The 15,244-nt window shown below is 42.9% G+C and overlaps 1 protein-coding gene across 1 annotated transcript in view; it reads left to right on the top strand.

Annotated features, from left to right (window-relative positions):
* Positions 1–14,880, top strand: part of LOC308073853 (activin receptor type-1-like) — a 29,536-nt gene extending 14,656 nt beyond the window's left edge. The window contains exons 2-12 of the mRNA XM_080413039.1: positions 1,479–1,556; positions 2,299–2,556; positions 2,941–3,216; positions 4,330–4,596; positions 6,650–6,855; positions 9,002–9,101; positions 10,236–10,382; positions 10,501–10,776; positions 11,802–11,999; positions 12,926–13,056; positions 13,716–14,880. Coding sequence (XP_080269165.1) covers positions 1,502–1,556; positions 2,299–2,556; positions 2,941–3,216; positions 4,330–4,596; positions 6,650–6,855; positions 9,002–9,101; positions 10,236–10,382; positions 10,501–10,776; positions 11,802–11,999; positions 12,926–13,056; positions 13,716–13,850 — 2,049 coding nt within the window. The 5' untranslated portion in view covers positions 1,479–1,501 and the 3' untranslated portion in view covers positions 13,851–14,880. The remainder of the gene's footprint in view (positions 1–1,478; positions 1,557–2,298; positions 2,557–2,940; positions 3,217–4,329; positions 4,597–6,649; positions 6,856–9,001; positions 9,102–10,235; positions 10,383–10,500; positions 10,777–11,801; positions 12,000–12,925; positions 13,057–13,715) is intronic.
* The last annotated feature ends 364 nt before the right edge of the window (positions 14,881–15,244 follow it).

Here is a 15,244-nt window from a genome sequence, read left to right as displayed (position 1 = left end):
ACCCCCCTCACTCAATGGGCACACAGAGTGATAGCGGACACCCTCATGTCCCACTACTCTGTTCCTACTTTAGCTCACCACCCATGTCTGTGCCCACATTCCCTCCACACTGGTCCCATTATCTCTGCCCCGCTGCCCTCCGTTTGCCCCCTGGCTCTACCTTCGACTGTCCCTTCAGTGCTACCCGTGTCCTCACTCCAGCCCCCCCCCCCCAAAGACACCCCCCCCCCCCCCTCCTGATTATCTCTGTGTGGCAGCCTCTGTTTTGTGCTCTGATTAAAGGAGCAGCATGTGGTCTGTGTGTGAGCGACCCGTACAGACGCCGCCGTCGGGCTAATGCTACCATTACGTGCTTAATCATTTATGTCTGGGAGACGGGCACAAAGGCTCAGGGGAAGAAAAAAAACAGCATTGGGATATTTATCTGTGGCGCGCCTGTACACACACACACACACACACACCCCCCCCCACACACACCCCCACACACACACACACACACACACAGCTAAGATAACAGCCAGTGCTTAGTATGGCATAAACAGGGGCATGTTGGGGGTGATTAAGCCTCCACAGAAATCACACGCCGTCTTAATTTTGGTTGGATTATCTTTTTCTTTTTTTTGTCCAATGTGAGTTCTTGTGTGTTCATTGAACCTAGCGGTCTGCCCAAAATCAGTCACGTTGACAAACAACAAACAAAGAGGTTTCAGGAGGACATGCCTGCAGAAGCATTAAATATTGACAGATCAGACTCCTGGTCTCTAAACGATAGCATTTGGGCGCCCACCCTGCTGCGCTCCCCTTCTTCTTTCGTCTCTGCCTCCGCCTCCTTCTCATCTCTCGTGTCTGTCTGCTCCACTCCCCTCACTGCCAAGCAGCCTGTCCCTCTTTCTCTAACACACACACACACACACACACACACACACACACACACACACACACACACACACACACACACACACACACACACACACACACACACACACACACACACACAGAGACACAGAGGAATGCAGGCAGCCAATAGGAGAGCGGCAGTCGCCCCATTGCTTGCCACTCAATGCCTTGTTGCCAGGACAACAGGAAGGCATGAGACCCACTTTGCTTGAGCATTTTAAACTTAGTGTCGACTCTTTTTTTCGGGAAACAAGGAACGGTCTATCTCTGTAAAATTGCTCTGTCTAATGCTCATAGATCGACAGTAAACCCAGCTGATGTCCTCTCTATCTCCCGTGATGAATCTGTCTGTCTCTATACTTTACTCCGTCCCAAAGAATGCTGCAGTTGTAGTAAAGGCATGCATCTTGTGTTTACTGTAGAAGTTGCTGCTAAATGTTGGTTCAGATGTAACCATTAGGGTACTACTTATGCTAGCTCATGTACGGTAGAGAGAACATTCTCTTCCCCTCGTTTACCATTATTTTGTGTGCAACAGTTTTCATCACAGTAGTAATGTCAATGATGTGCCTCTCTTCCAGGTCTGCAATAAAGAGACAGGGACATGTTTCTTCTGGTCTTCATCACCCTGGTCTTCCTGCCTTACACCAGCGCAGATGGTAAGCTGCTCTTCACAGGTTTTATTTATTCCAGCTTGGCCACAATGGTGATTTTCGTGTCCCTCGAGATGTGGACATTTTGACTGTTTGGCAGATTCTAGCATGTGCAATACACATGCACTGCATGTGCATACACATACACATGCACTGCAGAGCCATCAGCCCAGCTACTGTATGTGTATATGAATGAAATCACTGTGGGTCACCTGTCACCAGGAAGGGGCATCAAGTACATGGCTGAAAAAAATGTGCATCATCATAGATGTCAGTTTCTTGTCAGTGTTGCATTCTCTCTCTTTCGCTCTCTCGCTCTTTGACTGTCTCTGCCCACCCCATATCTCTGACATAAACACTTTCTCTCCTCTCACCCCCTCCCTCTTCAGTCTAACTCCATCTCTTCTGCTGTCTCACAGTGTCTCTAGTTTTTTTTATAACTGCAGTGGCACGCACATTCAGAAAATGTCAAGAAGTTAAGTTTTCACATTGTTTAATGGAGCTGACTGGACACACTTTAACCCAGCTGTGTGCATACCATATTCTGCATATGGTCTTGTTGTTTTTTCCCTGACAGGGCAGCACTAAACATTTAGATAACTTTGAGGTGTACTGTATAATCATATTCGTTCCATATATTATGATGGGCCATGTGTGAGAATAAAGTGTTTCAATGATGATCCTTCTGTGAAGTGTATATTCTGACTGCTTCCTCCAATTGTGTTTATCTTTGTTTGTTTTCTTTTAGATAAGGGAGGTGCAGGGAGCTACGACTGCATATGTGACAAGGCAACTTGCGGCAACGGGGAACGATGTTCCGGCCAGCAGTGCTTCTCTGCCCTCGCCATCCTGAACGGCACACAGGTTCAGCAGAAGGGCTGCATTGTGGGTAACGGAGGAGAGGACTCTGTGAGCTGCGGAGGCACCCCAGCCCCTGAGCTGGTGGTTGAGTGCTGCCATGGCGACCTGTGTAACATAAACATCACTGTGCAGCCACTAGGAAGAGGTGAGCTGTTAATTGGACAGTCAATACCACATGCTAGCATATGAAAAAATAATTTTCAAAATGACGTATCCATGTAGGGGAAAAGAAAATTCTATATGAAGTTTGTCATATCATTCTTAGTTAAATATATCGACAACAAGCTGGGGGAAGTGATACTTTCCGATGCCCTTTTAAATCCTTTGAAAACTAGCGTTTGTTGAGTGAGCTTTCAATCATGTTGTTTCCACTATTGCAAATCCCATCGAGGAATGGACCTCTTCACTACAATAATACACTTTCATCTTCTGTGTTTTTTCCATCTCACTAAACGCCATTCAATTTATTGGGACGATAATTATGTTGCTCTAATGGATTTCCTCATATCTGTCCGATTCCTTTTATCAGATGTGGAAGTGTCTTCCGGTAGACCGGTCCTCAGAGACCAGGAGTGTGTGTGCGAGGGGCGTGCATGTGAGCAAGGCGACCGCTGCCTCGGTCAGCAGTGTTTCTCCTCGGTGACGATGACTGATGGGGCTGCCGTCCACCAGAAGGGCTGCCTCAGGGATGACGAGGAAGGCAGAGGCACATGTGCCACTCCACCCTCATCAGCCCATGTTGTCAAGTGTTGCCAGGGCCACCTATGTAACATGAACGTCACTGTGCAAACAGGCACAGGGAAAGGTGATTTATCCTTCAGTCATCTTGGATGTCATTTCATAGAGACCTTTTCCAGTGTCACTTTAATTTGAGTAGCAGTCTGTCTGTTTGTAAACACAACAGAGAAAGGCTCAACTCTTCGTCAAACTTTATCCCCACCGACAATATACATACAATGTATAAGCACATGTATTCACCATTCCCTAATTCAAATATCACTCTCCTCTGGAGCAACTGTCAAGGTCTTTACATAGTCCACAAAAGGCATCCATGTTTGCTTTTGAGTGAAAATCCAATCTTTTCAAGCTTGAGATAGAATAGTACATTTGTTATTCTTATTATGTATTACTTATCATTACATTAGTTATTCAATTATAGGTATATAAATTAAAACACATAAAATATTTTTTGCTTAAAGGAGGAGTTCACCCAAAAAATTACTTATTTTCTATCAATTACACACCCCATGAAGCCTTGATTTCATGGATTGATTTTTGTTTTTCTGGCATTCCTAAGACAATAATTTGATGACTGTGTGTATTTCCGGTAGGAGACACAAATAATCTACTTTGTGTCTCCTACCGGATACATTAGCCGGTAGGAGACGGGAATCAAATTATTAGCTTAGGAATGTGACAAAAACAAAAAAGAATTCATAGGGTGTGCAATTGATAGAAAATAAGTCATTTTTTGGGTGAACTCCTCCTTTAACGCTTCAAACCCACCAAATAAGCCCCAGCACAGGCTTGTGCGCGACTGTTCTCGCCAAACCTGGCTACAGTGGGATGTCTGGTGCTCAATGCATTTCTATGAGAATGCGTGCGGACAAACGTATTTCCCCGCCCAGAGCCGAATTTTTTTTTCTCGAGAGTGTCCGTGCGCGGCCAGTAAGAACGGCTGCATTCATTAACATGGAGCAAAAGAAAAGCAGCGTCCGTGCGCTTATGCTTGCACGCCTGGTGGGTTTCAAGCGTAACGCTTCAATCGATGAGTTATTGCTTTTTACGTTTACTTTTTACTTTTCAAAACCCCCACAGAAAGTGAATGTTTACATTGATAAGAGTACAGGACTGGCTTTATCAGCACTGACTCAAGGTTCGACTCATGGTCTTAACTCTGTCCTCTTTCATGTTTCAGAGGAGGAAGCCAGGCCCCTAGCCAAGGAGGAGCATGAATGCGTGTGTGAGGGCAGCTCGTGTGTGACGGGGGGACGCTGCATGGGCCATCAATGTTTCTCATCACTGACGATGAACGCAGGCTCCCTGGTGTACCAGAAAGGCTGCTTCAAGGTCTACGAGCAGAGCAGGATGACCTGCAAGACCCCGCCCTCCAGGGACCAGATAGTCGAGTGCTGCCACGGGCACCTGTGTAATTTGAACAGCACGGTGGAGCTGCCAGTCCAAGGTACTGCACTACCCAGAATGCATTACATGCACCATCTGTCTTTTTTTTCCATGCCATTTGTGCAACACTGCTCCATTATGCCTGGTGTTTATCAGCCTAGTGCATCCAAGGGGCTTTTTTAGATTTCGCCTCCATTCCAATTAGGAATGCCAATGAGGGTTAGTTCTGCCCATGTTTAAGTCAAAGGGATGCACATTCCATCCTCTCCACTAAAGGAGCCAACAAGCCAACAAGCCCTCGGCCGTGAAATTGTCTTTTCCACGTTCATCCTCGCCAGCTCGCATTAGACGGTCTTTTGGGTATGTACGGTCGCAATCCCATGGGAACCACAGAGGAAACAGAAAAAATGGAAGGGACAGTAGGGGAAATGGCAATGAAAAGGGAGCCTGTGAATATATTGTTTAGTCATGGTCCACTCATCCTGTCCCCTCTGTGGCTGTCATGGCTGGCTGACATAAGACCAGAGGGTGAAGTCCTTGGGGAGGGGAGAGACAAGAGATGGGCCACCATATGTAAAGTCTTTGTCGCCCTCCCTCACCTCTACCACCAGTTAACAAACAAACAGATGGCCTGGCTCAAAAAGCCAGGATATCGCATTGGAATATATTTAATAGCTGAATGCAATCTTTTTGTGTACATTTTTGGAGCAGACCTGCATCAGTATTAGGAAACAGTATCTTGTTTTAAGGTTCTTGGAACACCATTATGTTTCAAATATTTTTATTGTGAAGCACAGGATAAAGATATACATGTTCCCTATTTCCAAAACATACACACAAAATAAACCGGTACGGAACACCATTATGTGTGCGGTTTATGACATGTGGACAATTCAGATAAGTATCCCATAAATTGTTAGTCATAGAAAATTCTACTTAAAACTCTATACAAAAGTGTCCATCACTCAACTGTGTTGTATTATTTGGCTAAGCACACCCATCAGACATTCCAAGCAGCAACAACAGAAGTTATCTGTAAATGCGATTTGACCCAGATCTGCTATGGGATGTGTGACTCAAATACATCCCCTCTGGCTTATATGCGTTTGGTTCAAGTCTGGGTAGCGTAGCTCCAGACTTGAATGTGTTGCTACGTCTCTGTATGAGGGAGAAAGAGTTCAGTATATGGTGGGAGAAAAGGGGAGCATTGTCTGTGCTGGACGCTGTACAGTCTTTCCCCTGGAATGTTTGGAGTGTGTGTGCGCGGTGGTCACTTCCCGAGGCTGGGCTCCGCTGCCTGGATGAGCTCCATCTGTGGGTGTGTGTGAGTGAGAGTAATGTTCTCCTCAGAACTTGTGTGTGTGTGCGTGCAATTTTGTGCATGCATGTGCGTGTTTGCCTGTGTGTTCTATGGACCTCCACCCTTCCGTGGTTTTGTCCGTCTGCTGTAGACCTGTGATGGCCATATTGCTGCAGGGCTGTGTGCTGGTCTCAGACTGTGAGTGTGTGTGGTCCTATTGGGGGGGAGTAGCACTGTATGAGCTACAGTGAGGGAGTGTTTGCTTCAGCATCCGTAATTATCATCACCTGTCTTTATGACTCAGCCCAGGCCTCTGGAGGCTGTGGTTGACCTCAGGCACTGACTCACCTGACTAGTGTGACGTGGTCTGTGTCATCGACCAGCACATTGAAGACACTGCTACTGCTTTTTGTGTTTGTTTGTGTGTGTTTGGCCATGGGATAGTCTTGAACTTTATTTTATTTAACCACTAAAGCCCTATTAAATAAAATGTAAAAACTAGCCAATCTACAAGCAGTAGCAATGTGAGTCTGTAGATAAGATCAGCTATTCTTTTAAAACATTTTAAACATTGGACTATAATGACATGCCCAAAATAGATGACACCTTTGCTCAAACTCTGTTTGCCTGTTTTAAAATCCTGTCTTAAAACACATCTTTATTTACATAGTATGAGTGTAAAATCCATGATTTTGATCTGTTGGTGATAATGTAACTCTTGAGATAGCGAACTTGATAAAAGTGTGAACACTTGAGATAGCGAACTTGATAAAAGTGTGAACACTTTACTCAACAAAGGTTTCCCTCTCCACAGCTGATGAACTGCCCAACTACAGTGTGACAACCCTGGCCATTGTCATCGTGGCTCCTATCATCGTCCTCATTGTGCTGTCCGCCATCGCTATCCTGGTCTTCAGACGCATTCACCACAACCAGATGGAGAGGTTAACGGCGCGAGACGCTGAATACGGAACGATTGATGGTCTCATAGCCTCCAACGTGGGAGAGAGCACCCTGGCAGTGAGTAGGGGTTTGGTCGACAGTTCTTGCTCTGCAGATCATCCTTGCAAATAAATAAATGTGTTTTGTATGAGTGATTTTTCTAGCAAACTAAAGAAATATCATTATGTGTCAGTATAAGTCTTGTTCTGCAGTTCAACCCCCAACATGTGGGTTTCATCCAGAGTGGTTTATGTTTTGAGGTCTTCTTACTGGTCCAGTGGTTGGGTGGAGTCCTGTGGTTAGCGTTGAGCCTGAACGACAACCAAGCACAGTCATTGGCTGACGCACTATGTAATCAAGTTGAGCAAAAACAACGTGCAATCTGGTGCGTGCCCTCAAAAATGTATGCTTGCGTCACTTCACAGTCTGTTTCATGAGCCTTTAAATCATGGAATAATATACATGTAGAAAAGATTCCACTTGAATTTGAGAGCCATTGTTTGTACTTCTGCAGCGTATAAACATTTGTGATTCCCATGTTGCTTTGTGCTACGGCTACAAAGAGTCTTTGAGGACATACTGTACTCTTGTACTGAAGTATCAATTTCTCTACACCTTGTTCCAGGCTTAGCAACTGAAATCCCAGACAATCCCATTCATCTTTAATGATTAAACATAAAGGCATGGAGGACAATGTTTATTGTGGTGGCACATATAATATAAGGTTAAGTGGTTCATCATCATCATCGGTTTAAAGTCCGCTTGTTTCCAGGCACCACTGGGTTGGACTGGATTCTCGCTATGGTTTTCTTCCACCGGGAAAAGTCCATGGTCACCTCATGGTCGATGCAGAGTGCTTTCATGTCAGCCAACACGGTTGTCTGCCAGGTCTTCTTAGGCCGGCCACTGGGTCTTGTCAACCCAATGTTAAGTGGTTAATCAGACTAATACATTTAGTTGATTATAAAACATTTATTACATTTCTTTGTATCGGTTATCGGTTCTAAATACCGATCGATATATTTTTGGTTAATTGCCCAGCCATAGTGTGAGGGGTTGCTTGGATCTATTTCAAGCTATTTTCAAAATCCATTAGGGCACTTAGTTGGCAACCAATAGTCCAAATACGCAGCCACGGAATGTTTGTTGCAGAATAATTAAAAAGTGCTTGGCACTGGCAGCACCATGAGAAAGGTTATTAGAAACAGTGGTGATGCTGTAAAAAGCAAATTGGACTGAAACACGTGCTTGTTGTCCATGTGTAGCCCAGGGTCCAGAATTCACCTCTGATTATAATTACATTCTAATGTCTGCTTGGATTCTGGTGCAGAATGGCCTGGCCCAGATGTACCCTCTCACCAAACCGGGCTATTTAACCACCTGGCAAAATCCATTTATTTTATGGCCTCTACTCACATTCCTGTGTTGCTGTTCCAAAGAGTCTCTCGGCTGTTTTATTATGCATTTGTTTATCTGAGACTTCTTTTCTTTTTTTTCTGATGTTCCATCTTCCTCCTGCCCTCCCAGTTTGGCAGTTTGTTTTTGTAAGCAGTAAGACCATCTGACAGAGGGCTGCTGTACACTGCCCCCTTGTGTCAACAAGGGGGCAGTGCGGTGTCCAAGTGGAGATAAAAATAAATGGCGTAGCGCCATCCAGCCTGTTTGGAGTCTGGCAATGGGATTAGATAGTATCTCCAGCCCCCAAACAAACAAGCAGGGAGTGGGTGCCGCTGCTGTTGTTTACTCAGCAGGGGGCACTCAGCTAAACGAGAGTACACACACACACACACACACACACACACACATACATACATATACATATACATATACATATACACACACACATGCACACCCTTGCTGTCTGAACATCTCATGCAGCTTGCACCCTTCCACCACCGGTGGGTGCCACATCAAAGGCATCCTGCTTACATTAAGCTCCATCTGAGTCCCAGATGCTTTGTCATCTAAATCTGGGATTTTTTAAAGTAGCCGATCTACAAGCTCACTATTTTCAAATAGCCAAAATATAAAATAGGGCTTTAAAGTATTTAAATGTTTAATGTTTCCTCATTTTGCTGGGGACCCCCTGGAACGCCCTCAAAGGCCCCTGGGGGTCCCCAGGCCCCACTTTGAGAACCACTGATCTAAAGGATGTGGCATTTGATTCCTTTTGCATGGCCTTCTATTGTTGACAACTTTGTATTTCCAATTGTCTCTTAAACAGGACCTGCTGGATCATTCCTGTACTTCAGGAAGTGGTTCAGGACTCCCGTTTCTTGTTCAAAGAACAGTGGCTCGACAGATCACACTCAACGAGTGTGTGGGTAAGTACAAGGAGATGGCATGCATTGCACACACAACACAAATTGTGGGCAGTTAACGTTCATGTCTATCGGCAGTGCAATTGATGCTAGTCCGACTGAACCAGTACAGCTGCCGCTGATGTATTAAAAAGATAATGAAACGGGACAACCCACCACAAGAACACTCATTGCTATTGCATTTGTTCCCTATCCCTATCCAGTCTGTTCTACAAATAAATAAAGGGGAAGTGGGATATAAATATCTGTATATCTTAGATATGGCTGTCTTCTGTAAAACTTACATTACCGGTACATTGTTAGTGGAATATTGCTGCCACATGCACAGACGATTTTGTTTGTAATAATTCCCATCACTGTGTTTTCTCAGGGTTCCATGCAGGGAGCTAAGACAATCTTCCATCAGCACTCTGCATGTAACTCAGAGAAAATACTGCTGGGTAGCTAGGGGTAGAGTATACCAATCTACTGCCCTCAAACTCGAGGCCCACTTGCTTGATACATGAGAGAAAACGAAACAAAACACAGTCGATATATGCTTCCTTGATGGATTCTCAAAGCCAGGAAGATGAAACATTGTTAACGGATTTCACTAAGAGAGCATCACTGTTCTATGTCATGGCGTTTTTATTTGTGACACTAATTGAGTCATAGTCCAGCTCTATTTTGAGCGCTTCCCATTGCAAGCACTGGTCAAGCACTCAACCATAAGTGCAGTACATTTAGAATAGGTATTTGGGTTACAAAACGAGCCAGTGTGCTGTGGGAGTGCTCGGAAGGCCTGCCAGGATGCTTGCGCAATCAAGTCCCTAAATCCAACATTGCACACATTTGATTTGTAATCTTCAGAGCCAGAAAAAATATCAGCAAACGTGTTTTCTCAATAACAAATATTCAGCTGCAATGTCTTATTGGCTTTGAGTCATTAATGTGAAAGGCCAAGCCATCGGCCAAACATCTTTTGTAAAAAGAAGTGAATAAGCATTGTGAACTATGTCTGCATTGTAAACGAAAGGCCAAACTTTACCATACCAATGAAAAAAAAGGTTCAATAATATGATTATAATTTTTTTTAATCTGGGAAAATGTTGACCAATGTGTAAATTGAGTTAACCGTACTGCTTTCTCCTCTGCCAGGTAAGGGCCGTTACGGAGAGGTGTGGAGGGGCCAGTGGCAGGGAGAAAGTGTTGCTGTGAAGATCTTCTCCTCCAGAGATGAAAAGTCCTGGTTCAGAGAGACTGAGATCTACAACACAGTACTGCTAAGGCACGAGAACATTCTTGGTATGTAGCCTGTGTAACGTGCTGTATGAATACATTATGCCGGGCACTGTGGATGGACTTGTAGCACTTTTTTCTAAAGAAGCACTCATTCAAGCTTCTGTACGCTCTCTCACCTCAGGCTTCATAGCTTCCGACATGACCTCCCGGAACTCGAGCACCCAGTTATGGCTGATCACCCACTACCATGAGATGGGGTCACTGTATGACTACCTTCAGCTCAGCACCGTAGACGCTCCCAGCTGCCTGCGTATGGCGCTCTCCATTTCCAGTGGCTTGGCACACCTCCACGTGGAGATCTTCGGCACCCAGGGCAAGCCAGCCATTGCCCATCGAGACCTCAAGAGCAAAAATATACTTGTTAACAAGAACGGACAGTGCTGCATCGCTGACCTGGGTGAGGATGCTGATAAATCAGGACAAAGCCAATTCAGTTGGAAGCCTTTATCTGTTATTGCACATTTCCGTTGTCTTTCTAATGTAATGGGGTTCAGCGTCCTGTTCTCCCTTCAGGGTTTTCATACGTACTGTTATGCACATTATGATATTAGTTTGTTTGTTGCATGAAAAATGCATCTGCAATACATTCTACCGCTCTAGCCCTGTCCCTCTCATCTATTTGTTGAACATTAGAGCGTGAATAGCTAGCAGTCTAGCGGGCTCTCAACCTTTTAAACAAAAACACATTAAGAAGCACTCAGACCTCTCCGTCTCAAACTGGCAATGTTCTTTGCACTAATGAAAAAGAAAAAACATTTCAGATACTGGTTCTAACCTGGGTATGTGTTTATTAGTGGATGTTTGGTGCTTCTCCTTGTGCTGATGTCCTGAAAACCACAGGCATAGTTCCATGTGTCCGCAGAGTGATAATAAAGCACTACATCTGCTTTGGGAAATAGAGGGTATAACATAAACCTATTCTGCTTTTTTTGACACAAAGTTTGTATTTTTTACTTTCACACTGTTAAATACTGGCTAGAATACATTGTGTGGTTTAAATCAATATTTTCTCCAGGGACTATCTTTGAATAGACTTTTCAAATCAATCTCCACTTTAAAATGCATTTAAACACAATGATAGCAACATGGAATCTCGCAGTTTTCAAGTCTCTGCATGTTGATTTTCATACTGTACTGAAATGAATGGAATCCAATGATGGAATCCAATGTTTTCCTAGAAAATAACACAAACTGTCCAAATCTTTTTGGCAAAAATAGGCGATCTACAAACTCAAGTGTTGCAACACAACACATTCTAGAGATTCTAGAGATTCTAGAGATTCTAGATCTGCCATTTCTGTTGAATATTCACATTTTTGCCAAATGTTGGCATACGTTTGCCTATCATGTCATGCCAAAAATATGGATGCAAGGTTCATGTGGTTAATATGTTCAAATAAAAGTAACGTGTTTCCATTCTAGGTTTGGCTGTGATGCATTTCCAAGACACCAACGAGTTAGATGTGGGCAACAACCCTAAAGTGGGGACAAAACGCTACATGGCCCCTGAGGTACTGGATGACTCCATCCAGATGGACTGCTTTGAGTCCTACAAGAGAGTGGACATCTGGGCCCTGGGCCTGGTCCTATGGGAGATAGCCAGAAGGACTGTAAGCAATGGTCAGTACATGTTCACATTGTTTTGTTAGTCTCCACTGAGTCGGATCGCTCTCTATCTTGTCTGCATTTAGCTTGATCTACTAAACACATATCATAGTAAACGTTTTTGTTCTGGTTTTATGTGATTATGGGAATGTTGGAAGACTCAGCACAGAAGACCACCATTCCAGACTGAACTACTCTAGAGGCTGGCAAATAGAATTCTCCTAGAAACCTTTCAGCCCTGGTGAAATTCACTTAGAACCCCCCTGCAAACATCAGATATGTATGCAGTGGATTTATGACCTACCTATCCTGTTAAAATAATACAACCTTGTTATTATGGCTATAAAGCATTATATTTGCCCAACTAATCACTTAACTGGACTTAAACTTAGTGAAAGCCTGTCTGCCATTGATGAAATGACTTGGTTGTGAGTGACGCATCCCACACCCAGCATCTGTGGTCTGCGGGGAAGCCCACTGGCGTCTTATCTGAAATGGATCCTGCTTTCTGCTCTCACAGTTAAATGGCTTTATCGCTATTTATAGTGGAAACTGGGCTGGCGGCGACACTTAAGATATTGGCTAACGCTGGACACAGAAACCTCACATTCCCTTCTCTCTTCCACATGGCGTCTTGGAGCAAGTTATGACAAAAATGGCCTTGCCACAATACAAATTTTATTTATCTATTCTCAGTTACTGATTATTCAGTATAAGCTGTAAAGCGATTTGCTCAACCACTTAAACCCTTTATACTTTGTTGTATTTCAAATCGCGAAACTAGCTGATCTACAATCTCACAACATGTTGCAAAGATGCTATTTTTGCCAAATGATAGCCTATTTTTGTAGAATGTTAACCTATGATAACATGCCCATAATCCACACATTGGTGATGTGTCCAGCAGAAGTATAATAATTTCTTGCATTCTCTTCATGTAGGCATTGTGGAAGACTACAAGCCTCCTTTCCATGATGTTGTCCCCAGTGACCCCAGCTTTGAGGATATGAAGAAGACTGTATGCGTGGACCAGCAAAGGCCCAACATCCCAAACAGATGGTTCTCAGACCCAGTGAGTACCCCCTAAAATGTAGGGCCTAAATGCTAGAATGTTTTCATACTTGATTGCATTGCAACAATTGTAACGGTCTTTCAAAATCACATAATATTAACCACTTTAACACCTAGCGTCTCTATTCTGGGCATATCGTAACGGGAGAATATTTGGGAAAATAGCGGATCTACACGTTGTGAACTTGTAGATCAGCTAAATTTACTGAAGACATTTGGTGGGAATAGGGGAAAGGATAGACCGCCAAGGGACCCTGGTCAATGAAGGATATATTGGTTTAACTCATTCACTGCCTGAATTATTTCTGGCCGCGTTTGCCCACTGCCAGAGATTTTTAATTGAAAAAAAAAAGTACTCCGGAGCCGAGATACAACATTTTTAAGTTTTAAGTTAACAAGGAAGTGGATGGGAGGCTAGATCTTCGAAAAATCATATCTCCTTCGATTCGATTTAGTCGTTCTAGGCAGACAGGGCTTATGGGACAAAAGTCGTTTTAGTCGTTCTAGGCAGTGAATGAGTTAAGTGGTTAATAATGTTTATTTTTTGTTTTTCTTTTCTTTTCTTTATTTTTTTACTTCTCATATTTTTCTAGACTATATACATTTATAACAAATATAATCAAAGTGATTATTTTTCTTTTTCTCATCATCTTTCTCCAGACTTTAACCTCCATGGCTAAACTTATGAAGGAGTGCTGGTATCAGAATCCATCAGCCAGGTTAACAGCTCTACGCATCAAAAAGACTCTGACAAAGATTGACAACTCTCGGGACAAAATTAAAACAGACATTTGAGTCTTCCTCACAGAGAAATGAGGCAGACATTTTAAAGACGTCCTTTCGGTGGGGGGGGGGGGACCATCTGGAGAAATCATGGAAGATGAGAGACTGGATGCGCTCAGTGCCCTTATAGTGGCACATTGTATTTATTTTAAAACACTTGGTGGGACATGTTTTGGCATCCAAAGATGGCTTACAGGGCATTTCTGAGACTGCCAGTAGTCTTGGATATTAGGAGATTCTATCGATTCATCTTGAGACATAGGAACGGAAGTACTACTAGCAATGTTCCTCAAGGAAGAAAAGAAAAAAAACTGTTACCCGGGCATTTTGAGTATGCTTGCCTTGCTTTTGTTTAGAGATGCAAATTTCTTTTGACTTGTTTTTAGTTTGAAAAATGTCTGAACATATTTCATTTAGCGACATCACTATCTCTTTCATTGCACTAGTAGTTGCTGCATTTGTTGTTTGCGTTGTGGTGGATGCATTTGGGAAAGAGTTAAACTCGCCAATCCAACTCACCAACTTCTTCCATGTCTTACAATTCTTAAACCATGATCAGAGCAAGGAAACAAGTGTTATGTTTTACTTTGACTGCATCTCACGCACCACTGTTTACAATATTGTCAGAACAACCTTTGGATTCCATTTATGCTGTATACCTTAGTTAGTCGTACAACTGCAGTTATTACTGGTCTTCTTTTCCAGAGATGTTGTCTAACTAAACGTAACTTGTTGCAAACATTTTGTATATCACAGTGCATTTTTACACAGCATTATGTATCTGTTCCGTTTTCTTTCTTCAGCTTTACAGAGACAAAATGCTAAAAGATCAAATAAACTATCTGCTAGATGACATTGAACTCTATTCGTCCACAAAGTAAGCCTGTAAAGCTATACTGTCTTAACGCGAAACGCGTGCATTGTTGTCTTAATGCGTGCATTGTCAAAGTAATTGAAGTCAAACTTCAGCCTTTTTTTATTTCTTTAATATTTTATATCAATTAGTGATTTCTATTAATTAAATAGAAAAAAAACCTTTCTATCCGTCTCATTTTTGTTGTTGCTATATCCACTTTCTTCTACTGCTGTATTTTGACTTTCTGCTCAGTGGACATTTATGTTGATCCATTTATGTTGGATGTGAGTAATGGTGTATTTGATCATATTTCTGGGCAAGTAACACAGTGTTACAGTCCAGGTTTAAATTCAACTTGAGTTGAATGTGTTTTTTTCTTAATCACTTAAATCCTATATACTTCATTGTACAACAAATGGTGAAAACATCTGCCATTTTCAATACTTAATTAAAACATTTTTTATTTAAATATTAAACTTTTTGAAATATTTAGCAAAAGTTAGAATATTTGATGAATTATGGACGTCAGGTTTATGTGGTTAACAATTTT

This window comes from Gymnoscopelus braueri (genome assembly GCF_963280865.1).
Source record: "Gymnoscopelus braueri genome assembly, chromosome: 18".
Classification (NCBI taxonomy): Eukaryota; Metazoa; Chordata; class Actinopteri; order Myctophiformes; family Myctophidae; genus Gymnoscopelus; species Gymnoscopelus braueri.
This window is presented reverse-complemented; position numbering and strand designations above follow the sequence as displayed.